The sequence below is a fragment of the Trachinotus anak genome, unplaced genomic scaffold, assembly GCF_046630095.1.
Source record: "Trachinotus anak isolate AG129_WGS33_773 ecotype Australia unplaced genomic scaffold, CSIRO_AGI_Tana_v1 ptg000019l, whole genome shotgun sequence".
Classification (NCBI taxonomy): domain Eukaryota; kingdom Metazoa; phylum Chordata; class Actinopteri; order Carangiformes; family Carangidae; genus Trachinotus; species Trachinotus anak.
Genome location: NW_027273870.1, coordinates 28,289,555 through 28,306,659, shown reverse-complemented (window position 1 = coordinate 28,306,659; position 17,105 = coordinate 28,289,555). Strand labels below are relative to the sequence as shown.

The 17,105-nt window shown below is 42.5% G+C and overlaps 1 protein-coding gene across 1 annotated transcript in view; it reads right to left on the bottom strand.

The window, feature by feature from the left end:
* Window positions 1-17,105, bottom strand: part of gpr179 (G protein-coupled receptor 179) — a 27,713-nt gene extending 10,608 nt beyond the window's left edge. Inside the window, exons 1-5 of the mRNA XM_071504052.1 lie at window positions 15,491-17,105; window positions 12,536-12,644; window positions 6,630-6,726; window positions 5,581-5,801; window positions 3,545-3,613 (exon numbers count right to left, since the gene is read on the bottom strand). Coding sequence (XP_071360153.1) covers window positions 3,545-3,613; window positions 5,581-5,801; window positions 6,630-6,726; window positions 12,536-12,644; window positions 15,491-16,410 — 1,416 coding nt within the window. The 5' untranslated portion in view covers window positions 16,411-17,105. The remainder of the gene's footprint in view (window positions 1-3,544; window positions 3,614-5,580; window positions 5,802-6,629; window positions 6,727-12,535; window positions 12,645-15,490) is intronic.

Here is a 17,105-nt window from a genome sequence, read left to right as displayed (position 1 = left end):
AACTGAGACTTTGGGGAACGTCGGTTTGTGGCAAAGCGTTCAGTCTCACATTTGTCACTCAGAGCAAAACTTTAAACCTGAATAAAATGTAAACAGGTGAGTTATATACAAATTCACCTACGTACAGTCGTCATGAAGGAGGAAATTAGCTCTAGAGAGCAGAACAGTTTTTGTACCAGGCTGTAAACATGTTTATTTCTGTGGGGACTGACTCACTGTTGGAGCCAGACTCTAGTGGTCATTAGAGGAACTGCAGCTTTTAGCTTCATTTTTCTGCCCTGGAGGTCGATGTTTGAGTTTATTTGTCTGGTATATAATGAACTTCATAAATAAAACCTAATATATAAAAATTGATTGAGAATGAATTTCTTTTATATTTAACCCCACAGAAAAGGGCACAGGGCTCTGAGAATGGCAGCCACAGTTGATCCATTTTTCCTCAAGATTTAACGGGAGGTGATGTTTTCACTCAGGACATCTGAACCAAAACCCGTTTATAAACTGATTATTAACATTTATCACTGCAGGTCACTGACATACTTCTGCTGCAGAAGGAACATTTAAAGGAACATTGCACTAAAAAAATCTACCAAACAGTCGCCGCCTTCAGTTCCAGCTTCAGTTGTCTGTTTAGGTTTGTTGATGAGAAACTGGAGAAATGAATATTTGGAACATAATCAAAGCAATTAAACACTTTAAGAAAGTTCAGGCATATTGTCCACTACTTACATTCATCAATACTGCAGGGACACAACAACAGGCTGGGAAATAAGGACACCACAGAAGAAGAGTGGTTTAAATCGTCACACTAGCTGCCAAAATAATTTTTAGAGTCTGTGTTTCAGTTCAGTGCCTGTTAATCCTCCCTCCTGTTGAACTGACAACATTTTACATATTAGAGAAAAACCTTCCGTTTGTGTCTCTTTGTTTGCAGAGTGAAAGTGCTACTTAAGGACATCATAACTTTTATTGTCCTTTACCCACAGATGTTGCTGCCTTTGTTCCCAGAGAGATATTTACAGACATGTGCTGCAGTCTGACAGCTAGCTACTGATCTGGTAAATTACGAGAGACTCTAGAGTAAAAATCAAAGATGAACATGGGTAAGTGGCCTTTTCTTTGCTGTAATGAGCTCTTTGTTTAAATTGTGCAGAGATTCTTCTTTGTTCTCTTTAATTCTTTTAATCAGTGTAACTGTAATAATAACAAACAATTCCCAGAACTGACTTTTAACTCTATGACCTTCCCTCATGTTCCCACCAAACAACCAGCCCTCCAGTGGCTGACTGTTTGTAGATCAAACGAAAAATCCACTGCGACTGACCCCTCACTGAGATGAGAGAGTGACCTCTGACCTTTACTCTGGGACTTCTGGAACTACAGTCAGGTATGAGGGCTGCAGTCCACCTTTGGATTTTAAACCAAACTCAAACCCAAAATGACTCTTGCACTGTTTGACATAAGTGCTGTATTTACCCTTATCTCACATTGTACATTCTCAGCCATTCTGGCACATTGTCCTTAAACATCCTTATTATCCTTATCTTATTCTACTCAAGCATGCACAGATTTAATTGTGTAGTTTACATTTTACTTTTATTTGTTATTCTTATCTATGAATTTTTATTCTATACATTTTTAAATTCTTATTTCTCACACTTGTCTTTAAACGTAAATGTTTTGGTCAGGCTGAGGCGGTGGAAAAAACATCACCTCTTAGGTTAATGTAGCAAACTGTTGCATTAGAAATCATTTGGAGAGATGTTTGTGTCCATCTGATGAATAAATCCAGTGTTCCCTCCCTCTCTTTTAGCTCTGTGTTTGGTCTCCACCGGCTCTTTAGCTGCTAAATGCCCCACTATGTTCACCAGCTGCTCTCTGACTGAGTCTGTCTGCTGTTTCCTGCTGAGCAGGCAGAGGAACAGTGGCTTTTCAGAGCTTTTTCAACAACCATAATGGGTTTTTGTCTGAAATCAGCTGCCTGCTGCTCTTTGTTTGGGGGGTGCCCTGAGCCCACTGACACAAATAAGACAGAAATTATGCATCAGAGATTGTTGTGTAAAAACTGAATTGACTGGATATCGACAGATTCATAACACAAAATATAATCAACAAATTAATTAATTATGTATTATAATAAGACAATAATATTGATCCCTGAGTATTAAAGTAATTAAAATAAACCTTTATTTACCAGCTGCAACACTAAAGTGGATCAGTCACGTGTGATATCGAACTGATAAACTCCGATAACATCAGATTAGATAAGTGCATCCCCACTTTGCTTGAGTGACAGGTGTCTCAGCCTATCACAGTCATCAGCCTCCTTCCTAATCATAATCCTAAAAAATCCTAATACAGGAAAATGAATGTGGATTGTCTCCTGTACCTGCCAAGATGGCAGCGAGAGGGAAAATCAAACCCAGGCCCCGTCAGAAATCCTGTGGTGGTGTCACCAACGTTATACCCGTGTTTTACTTTGAAATCTACTGTCTGTGGTTTGTTCAGTTACTGCAACTTAGCAAAAACTCACAAGTCCTTATTTAGTTTATTCTGCAATCATTTACACTGAGGTGTCACTAACAGTGCTGGAAAGTAACTAAAATAACTAAGTATATTTATTCAAGTACTGTACTTAAATACAATTTTGAGGTACTTGTACTTTACTTGTTCTTGCGTCTACTCTTAACATTAGTTACCAGTTACTTGCAGATTCAGATTAATTACACAAAATATAATCAACAAATGAATTATGATTTATTATCATAAGAAAGAATATTAATCCCTGAGGGGGAGAATTCAAGCTGCCAAGCAGTGAAGTAATTAAACTTAACCCTCTATTTACTAGCTGCAACGCTAAAATAATGATTATAAAATAACATTATTCTTATTCTATATTATGAATACTTATTTTTGGTGCTTAAAGTTTATTTTTGTTTCTAATACTTTTTACAGAGTATTGCTGTGTGTGGTACTTCTGCTTTGACTTAAGTAAAAGATGTGAGTGCTTCTTCCACTGCTCATTAAATATATAAACATCTTGAACAGGATCATTTTTATATGTTGAAACTTATGCCATCAGTGTGCAGTTAAGGAGAGCGGAGCTGCCACGAGAGCAGCCCATTAACATGTCCACACATCACATTAAACTAAACCACTGATTAATAATGTGCAGTGCAGTGAGTGTGTGAGCTCTGCACACACACCCCGAATCACCCGACGTCAGCAGGAACGAGCTCACATCGTTTGACGCTTTCAGATTGATGGATATAAAGTCACGGCTGACTTACGTTAATGGCGCTTTAATTGGTAAAATGAATCTAAAGATTGATTGATAATCTATCACCGGAGCAGCAGAGAGACGTTATGAAAACTGTCGACTGCCCACCCACCCCATTTCCACTTGCACACACACGCCCTCACCCCATTCACCCTCCCACAAATCGTCCATTATGATATAATCCGTGGCTCTGTGCTGCGCAGTGATCTGTAAAGAGCTCTAATCTGCCACACTCGCAGCCGCCCGCCTCGGCCTGACACTCACCGGGAAGTAGAGGAGCAGAGAGCCGAACAAGATCGTCTCCAGCAGCAGGAGGCCGGACGCCCGGATCCTCTGAGGGAGGAGGAGAAAAACAACAGATATGACAAGATGTGGTGCTGGTTCAGAGGTTAAAGGACCATACCAGTGTATTTTCACAATAAAACTATAACTCTTATAGTTATATACTATAATTGCTATACATATTGGACATGCCAGGTAATCCTAGTCCCACCCTATTGCCAGGTTAGGCTCTGTTCCACTGGGGTTTTGTGTCCAGAGTTAAACAGATGCCCACTCGAGGCCTTATCTGTTCCTCCATTAGCTATACTGTTTATTGGGTTCAGTTGGTTTCGGGAGCCAGTCAGTTAATTTAGAGTTGCTATTTAAAATAACCTACATGTTTTTGGACTGTTGGAGGAAGGGAGAGGTACCCAGAGGAAACCCACACAGGCACGAGGAGAACATGAAGCCGACACAGAGAGAAACTGTGCAAACCACTGCACCACCTTGCTGCCACACTTCGACCTAATGTACATTAATAAAAAAATTTTAAAAATCTGAATCGAATGAGACCAGAGTTATGAGAACTTGTCCCAAACAGACCAGAGGCCCAGCAGCAGGCAGACTGGGCCTTGGTTGTCATGGTTACACTTAGAAACACATGGACTGTACCTATTTTCGTCGCCATGGTTACTATAATAACAGTCATGTCAGGTTTAGGAAAAGATGGTGATTTGTGTTAAAATAAGTACTTCCTCAACATTGGACGATCTTTGTTGTCATGGTTACAATAATAACAGTGAACAGTCATGGATAATAGAAACAACATAAACTGCTCCTGTCACATGGGAATCGAACACCGCTCTCCTGGGTCATATTCATCCATCCACCCCAACCTCCTCCTGACGTGGACTTTGTCGCTCTATAAACTACGTCACCGCACTTTTCCCTTTGCTCCTGTCATCATCACTACGACCACTAGATGTCGTCTAGCAACAAAACCTAACTATGGGTCATAGTAACCTGACAGACGACACCAACACATGATGCTGTAAAACCACATGCAGGAATTTAGTGGAGTCAAATAATCTTTTCTCATTGACTTAGAGTAAAATATATATGTTTTACTATAATTTATATATATTTCATCATATCATTTAAATTCAAGTTATTGCATCTTAATACTTCCGGTTTTCATTTTCAGTCTTCAGGATTTATAAACATGCGTTGTTCTAACTTGAGCTCTTTGCCTTGAATGATGAGTTGAATGAATGAAGGAACGGCTGATAGCTCCCTCATGTTGCTTCTTCATGACAATGAAAACAGAGCGAACTGTGCTGTTTAATTCAGTCCCTGCTGCCTGTACGTTTATAGTTTAACACAGTCAGCAGGAGCAGCCTCCCCTCTTGTCTTTGTACGGACTTTGGTGCAAAGTGGCTGCAACTTTGTCTTGTCAGAAGAAGAACTGACTGTTTAAACTGAGTAAATGTAAATGTAAAGGAAATCTGTGGCATTTGTATCAACAGTTGCTGATTCACCTTCACATCTTAAGCTTTTTCAACTTGTTTATGTTCAGTAAGACCGATTAAACCCAGCTAGTTTTATATTTTCAAAACAAAGAAAATGACTTTTATTGAACCTAAGTTCAGTTAAATCAGTTAACTCAACTTTAAAGCTGCAAAGGAACTTATGCTTTTAACTTAAAGCAGCTTTAATTTATTACCATGCACATCTGAGTTTGAATATAAAAAGAAAATCGCAGACTTGCTAGAAAGTTATGGCAAGAAACAGCCATGATCAAATTACCTTCTTTGTGACAATCGTGATTGATAGAAATTATCTTGACTGAACATTGATTATTAACACCACATTAATAAAACATCAATCATAAGACTTGAGAGACTGCCAGAGAAAAACAGAAAGATTTTACATTTGAACACAATGCATCAGGGCTCAAAGCTTGGAGCAGCTTCACTGTCATCCCGCCATCTAAACTCCATCCATACGGTGGCCCTGCCGAGCCAAAAGACCTGACTCACCCGGTTTCGACGATGCCTGTAGGCTGCCAGCATGCTGATGAAGATGAGGAGCATGAAGACCCCCTGGATGGCCAACACGGCGGCCCTGAGGAGCCAGTCCTCCTGCACCAAGCAGGGGGCGCCGTCCTGACAGCTCTTACAGCCCGGCCAGCACGGGAGACAGATGGGCATGTTCGGGTAACACATACCGCCACCGTCGCTCCCGTTCACAGGGCCACCATCTGCATCACACACAGACACATGCATGTACGCCTACACGAAGCCATGTGAAGACCTCAGATACGTGTGACTTACACCTCCAGGCCCTCAGACAGAAATACACTCATTCTGGAAACAAGAAAGCTATCATGTAATGTCTGTAAAAGCTCCAGTCTATGGGCATTCTCAAATTTCATGATCCAAGACTCCTACACTCCTGTAACACACAGTTTGTTTACTTGCATTCATTTGCAGTTATTTTTCTCCTCGTCCTTTTAGCTCTGTTTTGGTCTCCAAAAGCTCCTGAGGAAAATATCTGGCTCCTCAGCTGCTAAATGCTAGTTGCTAACTGTGTATTTCTGGTGTTTGGTGCTGAGCAGGTGGTGAACAATGGCTTTACCAGAGATTTTAGCTGGTGACAGTGGGTATGTGAGGGGCTCACACTCGACTTTATAGTAAATGCATGTTCTGTTAAATCAAAACTATTAGATAAAAGAGGCTTAAAGTTCTGCTATGCTTAACTGAAAACTGTAGCGTCCTGGCTTTGCTTTCAAATCTCTGGTGAGTTCATTTTGTGTCTTTCCATCAAATACAGGAGAACAACATAAGTCATATCCTCTGTTTAGCAAAGGCTATACAGAATTTAACATAAGACAATGTGAACTTCTTGACGTAAAAAAAAATCTAATTTCATCAATTAGCCACTGGAACTTTTAAAAATCTAATTTCTGTGAATATTGGTTTTTGTTGGACAGTAAACATACAGGATTTTGAGGAAGACCAACAGTTGACCTCAGGGGAGCCTCTTACAGCTGTTTTACCTGCTGTGGACAGAGGTTAGATCCACGTACCTGCGTCCTCAGGGGCTATCTCAGGGTTGTAGTAGCCCTCTTTACAGCGGCAGCAGTACTGACCCAGTCGAAAGCCCCGGCCTGGAATTGGCACGCACTGCAGAGGAGAACCAGAAGAGGGTCATTTTCTCCTGTTTTGTGTGGTGTTTTAGGTTTTTATTCTTTTTCCTTTGAGTAATAACAGTATGAACGAACAAATGCAAACACCTTTTTCTGAAGTGGTTGATTTTTTTTACTGCTTTTAATTGGCTGTTGAATGTTTTTAAACATACTACTTATAATCTGCTTGTCCTTCCTGCATTGACTCCCTTTACTTTTACTTCTTCCTCAGCCCCAGCTGGAGCCCCCATCATGAAAACAGTGTCTCAGGTAAACACCCTGATCAAACTAAATTGGAAAGTGTTGACATCAATCAACCCAGGAAAGCTATCACAGTTGCACACACGCCCACTTGAGACCAGCCCAGTTACAGTAAACATTTTCTCCTGCTGGCCATTGAACAGCTCCCACTGCCTCCACTGATGGACTCTGTTAGTGCTGGGCCTCAACATATTGGAGTTCAGTGATTTGTGGGCAGGAAGAGAGGGAATTAAACGACCAACCCTTTAAGTATCAGACGATCCCTGTGCCGATGAGCTGCCATACTAGCTCATTGCTTGTAATTATTCCATGTTGCTCCTGTTAAAACACTTTCTGTAACCTGTGGATTATCAGTAATGGATATGATGCACTAAGTAGTTTATATGTTGCATTAACATTAAACAGACACGGTGTCAGTTATATATCAACATGCATCCAGCAGTCACAGTGTGCACACAAATATCGGTGGATCACTGAACAGGCCTACCAGGAGTAAGAGGTCTAGGGGCCCCTGAATCTGTTTGAAGCGACACTTTTTGAAATCACACAACTATGAAGAGACACAAAATGACCTTACAGACACTACAAAGACACAGGTCATGACTACAAATAGACAGAAAACAACTACAAAGAGACTCAGGAGGGAGATACAAAATACTAAATGACTACAAAGAGACAAGACGACCATATGGAGAAGTACGAGGAGACACAAAATGACTACAATGGCCACAAAGGGACCAAAATAATGACAACAACATACAATAAGAGAGGCAACACAACTACAGAGACACAAAATTATAACGTAAAGACTCAAAACAAGCACAAAGAGACAAAATTATCTCAAAAACATACAAAACTACTAAAAGGAGACGAAAGTCAAAAATGTTTGTAGACATAAGAGATAAAAAAAAAAAAAGGACACAAACAGACATAAAATAAACCCACAACAAACCCATTGTTTCATCATCATGCATACATATAAAATCAAATGGTGTTTAAATGAACAGAAGAAACTGGAGAATAAAAGTGGATGGATTTAAACCAAACAATATTAGCAAAGACCGGCAGTGAGTGCGTCCCAGGTCCAAATGGTTTTTAACTGTGAGGACGTGAAGCTGTGATTCTTCTGTCGGTGCTGTGAAGCTAACAGTAGCTCAATGAACACAGGTTAAAGACAGGGTCACATTACTCCCTCACTCTATTTCCTGCTGATGCTAGCATCAATTTAGTCAGTCGGGACAGAGAGAGAGAGAGGGAGAGAGAGAGAGAGAGAGAGAGAGAGATACACACACATGCACACACACACACTTGGATGCTCTGTGTGTTAATCTAAGTTAAAAGCTAAATGGATACATAATGCCTCTACTGAGAGCATTATCCTTTTCTAGAGAAATCCTGTTCCCATGTGTACACACACACACTCACACACACACACACACACTGAACACACACCCTGGCCTCATATACGTATATACAAACTCACAACCCCCTTATCAGATGCTCAAAGACCTAATGGCACGGGCTGAACATTAATGTGATATGGATTATACACAGACGTCAACTTAATTCTGCTCACAGTTGCATCTCAATTCAACAGTTCAGTGGATTCACTCATCTGTCATGTTTAAGTTGAAACCACGGGTCATCACACTGTACAGTTACACGGCCGCCTCATAGTCTGCTGTTTACATCAATGCAGTCACGATATTCAGCTCCAATAGATCAAATATATTGTCACGGATCACCTGAACCAATAATAAATAACTTTTCTAACTAATTTAAGTTACTTTATATGTTACTCTAATTCCATATCACAAATTATTAGCAAAAACATGATATATAATACGTGAATTTGCACCATTAATCAAAAGATTTCACCATCAATCAAGTATTTACTTTTGTCCACCATGTTTCTGCGACTTTTTGAGTTGTTCTGACTTTATCCTTCAAGTCATTTACGTGAATTCTCCCAAAAAATATTCCAACTCCACATGAATCCAGGGTAAAACACAAGACAGCACATTGGAAGACAGGACACAGCAAACGAAAATGACACATGACAAGATGAGACAACAGGAGGCAATGACAGGAGACAAAAGATGAGACCAGGCAAGACAAAGACGGGGAAGGATACATGAGGTGACAGGAGATGAAATATACTGATATGTGACGAGAGGAGGCAAGACACGACGAGACAAGATGGGTGAGGAGACATGACAGGTCGGACAAAGTAAAATAAGACAAGACCCCGCAGGACAAGCACGGACAAAGCAGGAGATGAAGTGAGGCAAGACAAGATGATGAAACATGGGAAGAGAACATGGAACAGAACAGGAAGAGATATGGGACAACATGAGATAACCAGAGATGATATGGATGGGACGATACATGACAAAGGTAATAAGAAACAAGACATGTCAAAAAACGAGAGGGGAGAAACAGGACAGAAGGAAGTGGGTGACCCACTATATGATCTGCTCAGCCAAAGGGTTTGAATCCTCTAAGCCAGGTAGGACAGGACAAAGGGTACCGTGTGGATTTGGGGATTTTTGGGACCATTCTTCTCTTGTGTTTCAGACCTCTGTGAGTGTGGTGCATAAAGGGGAAGTATGTCAGCGGGCTGGATTATCGCCATAATCCATCAGATCATCCCGCAGCCCGCCACCCAGCACAGCCATCCTTAAATAGACAGCTGAGATGAGAGGTAGCGGATTGGGTCTGCACAGACGGGCCGGCAGGGAAAAGGGAGACTGAAGTAGAACGACTGGCGGTGGTGGTGGTGGTGGTGGAGGAGGGGGTGGGCGAGCAGACAGAAGAGTGGAAGTATGAATGGGTGAAAGGATAAAAAGGCAAAAACAGAGTAATGAGCACAGGCAGAAAGGCTTTAAACCATTTTGAAAGGTCGCAAACAGTTTAGACTGTATTTGTGTGATGTAACTGTCTCAGTTAAAACCAGTGGTTGCAACCTTGCTTTCAGGTGGACCCCCAGACGAACTCAAGTACCCCTGCTTTAACACCACCGCTTATTTCAACGTATCTATTGCTTTTAGCTAACTTTTTCAACCGTTCATCCTCTTATTATTATCCATTCATATTAGCTATCTAGTAACCATTTATAATTACCACTTATCCCTTATTCTTAGCTATTCTCCATTTACATGTTTCAATCATTTTATCAAATTTAAGCTTTTTCACTTTTTATCCAACACTTTTATCTAATTGTTTTAACTGTTTATTCATCAGATTAATTAAACTATTGATCCACTATTTAGCTAAACATGCATCCATTGTTTAGCTAGCGTACCAAACCTTTCATCCTTCACTTTTAATTAACTATTTCAACTGTTTATCAATACTTTAAGCTAACTATTGATCTGATAGCTATCTTATTGAATCATTTATCTTTTACTTTTAGTTAATTAATTTAACTGTTTATCAATCACTTTAAGCTAAATAATGATCCATTACTTTGGCAAACCATGTATCCATTGTTTGGCTAGCTTATTGAACCATTCATTAGTTAACTATTTCAGCTGTTTATCAATCACTTAAAGCAAACTATTGATCCATTACTTTAGCAAACCATGTATCCATTGTTTAGCTAGCTTATTGAACTATTCATATTTTTCCTTTAGATAACTGTTTCAATTGTTTATCAATTACTTTCAGATAACAATTCATTCATTGTATTTATCTATCTCATTTAACTATTTATCTATTACTTTTATTTAACTATTTCAAACACTTATCTAATTGGTCTTCTTTCATCCATGTAGCTACAATTAGGCTATTTTTCGCCACTTGCTAACTAGTTTTCACACACACTTAACACATAATGTTCAGGTGTTACAGGTGTAACAATATGTTGATATATGGTTTTTTTTTTTTATACAAATCAGAATTTCAAAATAGTTTTTTCTAATTATTTGAGCGACTCCACAGTCTCTCCACGTACTCCCAAGCAAAACTGCAAATGTGGCCCCTGCAGTACAAGTATGCGACTCCGGTTGGGAATCAGTAGTTTAGACACGAAGTGGAAAAAACCCACAGTAATGATGTATCACATCATGTTGAGATAAAGAGGTCATTTTTTACAAGCACATTATGGTCACAGTTAACTAAATAATCATCTTAAAGATCAAAGAAATATTGACATGTCGGAGTTATTTTTGAAATCAACTCAACAACTGTGTCATTGTCATTAATACTTGTTGCTTTGAACTATCTAATAAAAATTCTACCTTTAATACCCAAAACAGAAAATACTGAAAATTAGACATATATGTGTGATAATAAGTGTGTAAAGTTGAGTTTTAAACTAAACTAAAATCCAATTAATCATCTTACAATTCCAGAGAAAAATCCTCCTGTGTGATTCAAGGTGAGAGTCGACATCCTTACACAAGTTTCCCTCTTGCTCTCCATAAAAGTTCACCGTCTTTGATGCTTCACAGGTAAGGTAACATTTCTGTTATGTCTGTTGTGTGGGATTTTTTTCTGTTTGTAGGGCAGAGTGCCCTTTTGAGAGGCAGCTCAAAGGTTAGAGGAGGGGGTCTGACACTGAGGTTGGACTGATATAAATTCCCAAACCAACCTACAGATGACCTGCGTTACCTCGGTTTGGTTACAATTGCATGATGCATTCAAGGTTCATTTGTCAACACAGAAATTTGGCAACCAATTATAAAACAGCAGTAAGACAAAGTAACAACAAATATTTTTTTCTGGCTTACCCACATAATTTAAATACCTGATCTGATGAGGATTACATTTGTAGAGGTTGTGCCCTGACTTTTAAAGTCTGTTTAAGTAGAAATGGATGTTCCCTGTACTGTTACTGCCTCTTGTACACAGTCTACAGCCAAATGATTACAACTCATCCCTAAGGGAACATTTTTGTCATGTCATGGCACTTCATCCAATATTTGTTGAGACCTTTTACAGCTGCTTATCTTTTCTTACCCCTGAACCTGCTTTTGGGGCTATATAAAAGGTCACGAGATCCTGTGGAAACCCTGAATGTCTGAACCAAATTTTGTGTCTATCCATCCTGTAGATGTTGAGGTATTTGCTGGTATTAGATGAAAGGTCAGGGGAGCACCAAAATGATCGTGATTCATCACCTGGAGAACCATCTGTACCAAATTTCATCCAGTGTGAACCAAAGTGGTGAACCCACCAACGCTGCCATCCCCCCATCACTAGTTCAAACCTTTCTATAAATGGCTACATGGTGGTGCTGTTGGATCTGTATCTGCACCAAAAACAACCACTTGTTCTTTGGCCTATTGCAAAACTTTACACCAAATGTCAATGAAACCTGTTGAGTAGTTCTTGAAATTTCTAAAACTAACAAACAACAACTGCTCCCTGGTAAAGGTAAGGAAAGTTATTTGTGAACTTTGCTACCAAGCATTGGTTCCCTGTAACTTGGGAGTTTGGTGTTAAATGAACTGAATTCAAAAGTATGTAAAAGTAAACTTTTCTGCTCTGATTCAACTCATTAGAAACCAAGTTGTTTCTCTCCCTTGGATCGTTGTGTTTACCTCCATGGTGGTGCGATTGCACTGGTGTGTATCAGCAAACCAGCTGTCTCCTGTTGTGCACTGGTCCAAGTCGATGTCCTGAATGTTGACGTCCACACGGATCACACCTCTGAAGCAGAAAGACAAAGACACACACAAGAGACAGGTGAGTGTCAGAGTAAACCAAAAAGAGTGGCTCTGAATATCATCAAACTCATTACAATAAGCCTTCTTTTCTCCCATAGCTGCACGTCTCCTCTGCAGAAACCTGTGTGGCCTTTAAGTGGATTACTTTCCAAATGTCAGATTTTATCCAACTCTGTTGATTCAAAGACGCCTTTTATCCCAAATGCTTATCAAACGTTTCTGCAGAGTGCTGGAGGAAAGGTCACAGGGGCCAACACAGAACTAGAAAGGCAGGTGAAACACAAATACTGCTGTTTCAAAGCCTCTGCCCTTTTCAGGTACTTTGGAAAAAAAAGGGTCTTATTTTCAGACTCACAACCAAATATTTGTGACATAGGGGTAGATTTGGGCATTTTGGGTCCCAATGAGAAGGTGTTGCTGAATTGTCCCCACCAATATATTTATCCACTATTTTAACTCCCCTGTGTTTTACCAGTAACATCTATGCAGCAACTCAGAGTTGCCAAATTGTGTTTTTGCCATGACGTCAACCTTTGGTTTGTGAGCTGCCGTTGTGAAGCCTTGAGTTTGTAGTTTGACCTTCGCCATCTCGGTTTGTTGAAACCAGAAGAAACCATATTTGGATGAGAAGGTGGGGCTGATGAGGAGTGAGGGGTGGATGTGACCTGCTCTGTCCTCTATCCTGATTATCAGGCAGGTCGCCCTGTGTGGTACCGTCTGTCAATCACACAGTAGCCCCGCCCTAATGCATCCCCTGCTTTATCATCTATTTTCCTCTACATGGAGCATAACTTAAAAAATTAACATCATGTTGTGTTGAAGAAGACTTGAAACTAGAGACTGAGACCATAAACTCATCAGGAAAATGTTTACTGAGGTAATAAATCAAGTGAAATGTAGAGCCATTTCCCCATAGACTTCAATACAATCAGACCTTAAATTTAAATCAATTGATATTATATTTAAATTTCAGTGTTTGCTAATTAGTGAAGTGAAACTGCCTCCTAAAGTGAATTAAGACACCTGGTCCTTTTTAAAGAAAAACAGAAGTGTTAGTAACAGCTGAGCTCAGCTAATAAGAACGGTCAGTGGATCACCTGATTTGTTTGTTAATGCCAGGCATCATTTTATTCTGAAAATCCTGTCAGCAGCAGCCTGAGCAACAGACAGGTCAGGTGCAGGCTCTCAGGTGAGCTCTGATGTCATCGTCAAAGATTTTTCCCTAAGTTCAAGAGCTAAATGAAAAATAATACCAGGATGAGTTGTTCTGATATATTTAAATTTGAGTTTTAGCATCATTGTGACTCAGTCATGAAACTCTTGAGCTGTGATTCCCAAATCAACAAAATAAGAAAAAAGAGCTGCAGAATCTCGGGTGAGATTTCAACATGGATCACAGCAGATAGTTGGTTTAACTCTTAATGTGCTGCCTATACGGTTTTATACATTTATGTTCTTGTAACATTTTCTATAATGTAAAGATTTCATGAAGTCAAAAAACGTAAAATGTCTGTTTAAATCAGGGAACAGATCATGATCAAGTCTAGTTTCAGCCAAGTTACATCAGCAAACACATTCAATTCAAGTAAACTTTCTGCAGAGTCGGGCTCTATACGTGTGTAAATGTGTGCACACGTGTATATGAATGAGGAAAGAGAGATAGTGTACGTATTATTTTGGCAATATGACAAAGACTGTCTTCATTAAAGATAAAACCAAACCTACGCCCTCGATTTGCGACATGTCTTCCCGGTTTTATTGGCAGGAAAACCAAGAGGAACTGCTCCGGCTTCAGTGAAGAGCATGAAACAAACCTGAGATGAGAGATGTTTCGTCAACGCTGTCTGCTCACAGTAGCATCTTCAACATGTGCTGAACAGGTCCTCACAACGTCTGCCACACAAGTCATTGTCTACAGGTCTGAGATGTCTCATTCTACATGTGATGGACACATACTGGGACTACAGAGACTGTGAAGCCGAGCCGCTGGACGCCTCCTCTCCTCTACCTATAAATCACATACTGCTCTGCATATTTAGTGGCATGAAGCTTGAATGCTTGGGACTTAATTCCTGGAGAGTTTCAGCTTTCTCCTCCCAGGTGGCAGGAAACATTCATGCTACATACACAGCCTTACGCTCCTTCTCAGCCGCTGCGTTCCTTCAGTGTCGCCTGGCATTGCCATCCCTGCACACAAGACACTCTCAGTCCAGCCTGTTCTCGTCTGTGGTTGGTTGAACAAGCCACTGAAGTCTGTCAGAGCAGCGGCGTCCGTCTCTTAAAGACTCACCTCTTCAGAGAGCAGCTTCTCTCCTCACACCTCTAACACCCCGACACGTCTAACTAGCTCTGACTCTGCACTTCTTTACTTGATCCCTACTCACTGGATAGATGTAGTACTTACACCAGGGTCTCCTACTGCACTGAAGCTTTAGTCATGCCCCTCACTTGTAAGTCGCTTTGAATAAAAGCATCTGCCAAATAAGTTCTGCAGAAACCTGCTGCAAAAAAAGAGTGAGGGGAAGTTTTTGACGATTTATATGAAAGGCAGATTTAAAAATCAATTGTAAACATGTAGGACCTTTAAGAAAATGTCTCACAGGCTGACAGCTTTAGACGCCTGATGTACATGAGTGGACGATGTTATGGGTTCAATAACTGACGCCGTCCAGACATTGGTCACTCGATGATATTCTTGGAGCCATCAATTAGAATTATGTCATTAGTGTGAGACAGCTTGGTTGTGTTTGTGTCTTCCAATGTGTGTGTGTGTGTGTGTGTGTGTGTGTGTGTGTGTGTGTGTGTGTGTGTGTGTGTGTGGGCCCTAACCTGAACTCAGGTGTCAGGTCGGGCTTGAGGCCGTAGAAAGATGTGGACAGCGTGAGCATCCATCCTGGTACGAAGCTTCCGTCCTTACAGTCCAGAAAGGGGGCGCTGGCCCAGCGCACCCCACTGCGATTGGTCACGTAGCTGTCACCCTGCCCCCACTTGGGCGTATCCAAGGTGCTGAGGTCATTGAGGAGCACCCGCTTGGACAGGGCCCCAATTGGCTGGGTGGACTCTGGGAATTTAAAGCTTCTGAACCAGCTGTCGTCGGGGGCCGGGGCCGGCGGGTGCAGGCTCTCCCAGGCCTTGGACAAGTCCTGAAGAATGATGGTCTGCACTTTGGCCGTTGGGTTGCGGGTGGCGCGGAGCACCAGCTGTGGCACTGGGGCGGTGGGGTCAGCATCGAAGGTGAGCAGGGCCCTCTGGATGAGAGTGTCGGCCTCCAGGAGGGCGCGGACCAGGGCGTGGTACCACTCCATGTCCTCCTGCACCGTGCTCTCCCGCAGGTCACTGGCCTGGAAGATCATGTTGAGGAAGTTGGCAGTACTGGCGAGTGCGTCCAGAGCCGGCCGGAGGGGGGCGCTGAAGCTGGTGGGCAGGGGTCCGGTCTGCCCCGGTGAGCTGTACGCCCGCGAGCAGCGAGCCGCCTCCAGGGTGGAGGGGTCTCCGGTGTACAAGAAGGTCTCTGCCGACGACCAGTCATCCTCCTCCTCTGTGGGCGGCTCTGAAGGTGTGGCTGCAAACCCAGAAGGCTGGGGGGGTCTGAGAGAGCTGGAGGGTCCGGTGGGGGGGTCTGAAGTTCTTGTACTGTTTGTCAAAGAGTCAGTGCTGTTGTCTGCCTCCGCCAGGACTCCTGAGAGGTCCGGAGTCACCTGGGCTCGCAGGAGTGAGGGGAGCAGAAGAAGAAGCCAAACAGGACCCATCCTGGATTCAGTGTGAGGAGGGGGGGGCGGGGCGGGGGGGGCTCACACCCCCAGCACCGTCTCTTCTCGGCTCTTCACCCCTTTGTGATTAACTCCGGGAGGGGGTCGTCACATGTTGGCGGAGGTTTGGACTTTCTTCTTCTCCTTCACATCCGGCAGGCGCGCGGCCACTGGGTCTGCGGCGCTCTCGCTCACACCGGGAGCGCGCGGCTCCGTCTGCGCGCCGCACCGGCACGTGCACGCGCGCTACTGCGCTCACGCAAACGGTCGCTGGAGGAAAACGTCAAAGCTGCGGGTCCCCGGTGGTGGCGGGAGGAGGAGGGGGGGGGAGGGGAGGGGGGGCACAGGGGGAGCAGTCCCCGCATCTCTGCCGCCCGCGGTGCCGCTCCGTTCCGCTGCCGCGTTTTGAAGCCGCGCAAGAAGAAGAAGGAGGAGGAGGAGGAGGAGGAGGAGGAGGAGGAGGAAGAGGGGAAAGCCTCCGAGTTGGGGATCCCCGTGTCTGGTCGCGGGAGGTGGGAGGTGAGCAGCGTGTCGTGGAGATGGAGGGAGGAAGAGAGAAGAGCAGATTTCCTCCTTCTCTTTCCTCCACCTCTCTCCTTCTTCTGTCCCCGCTCTGCTATCTGTTGCTCCAAAGAGCTTCCAGCGCATCTGACGGAGGCTTGTGATGCTGGAACATCCTCCCTCCCTCACCACTC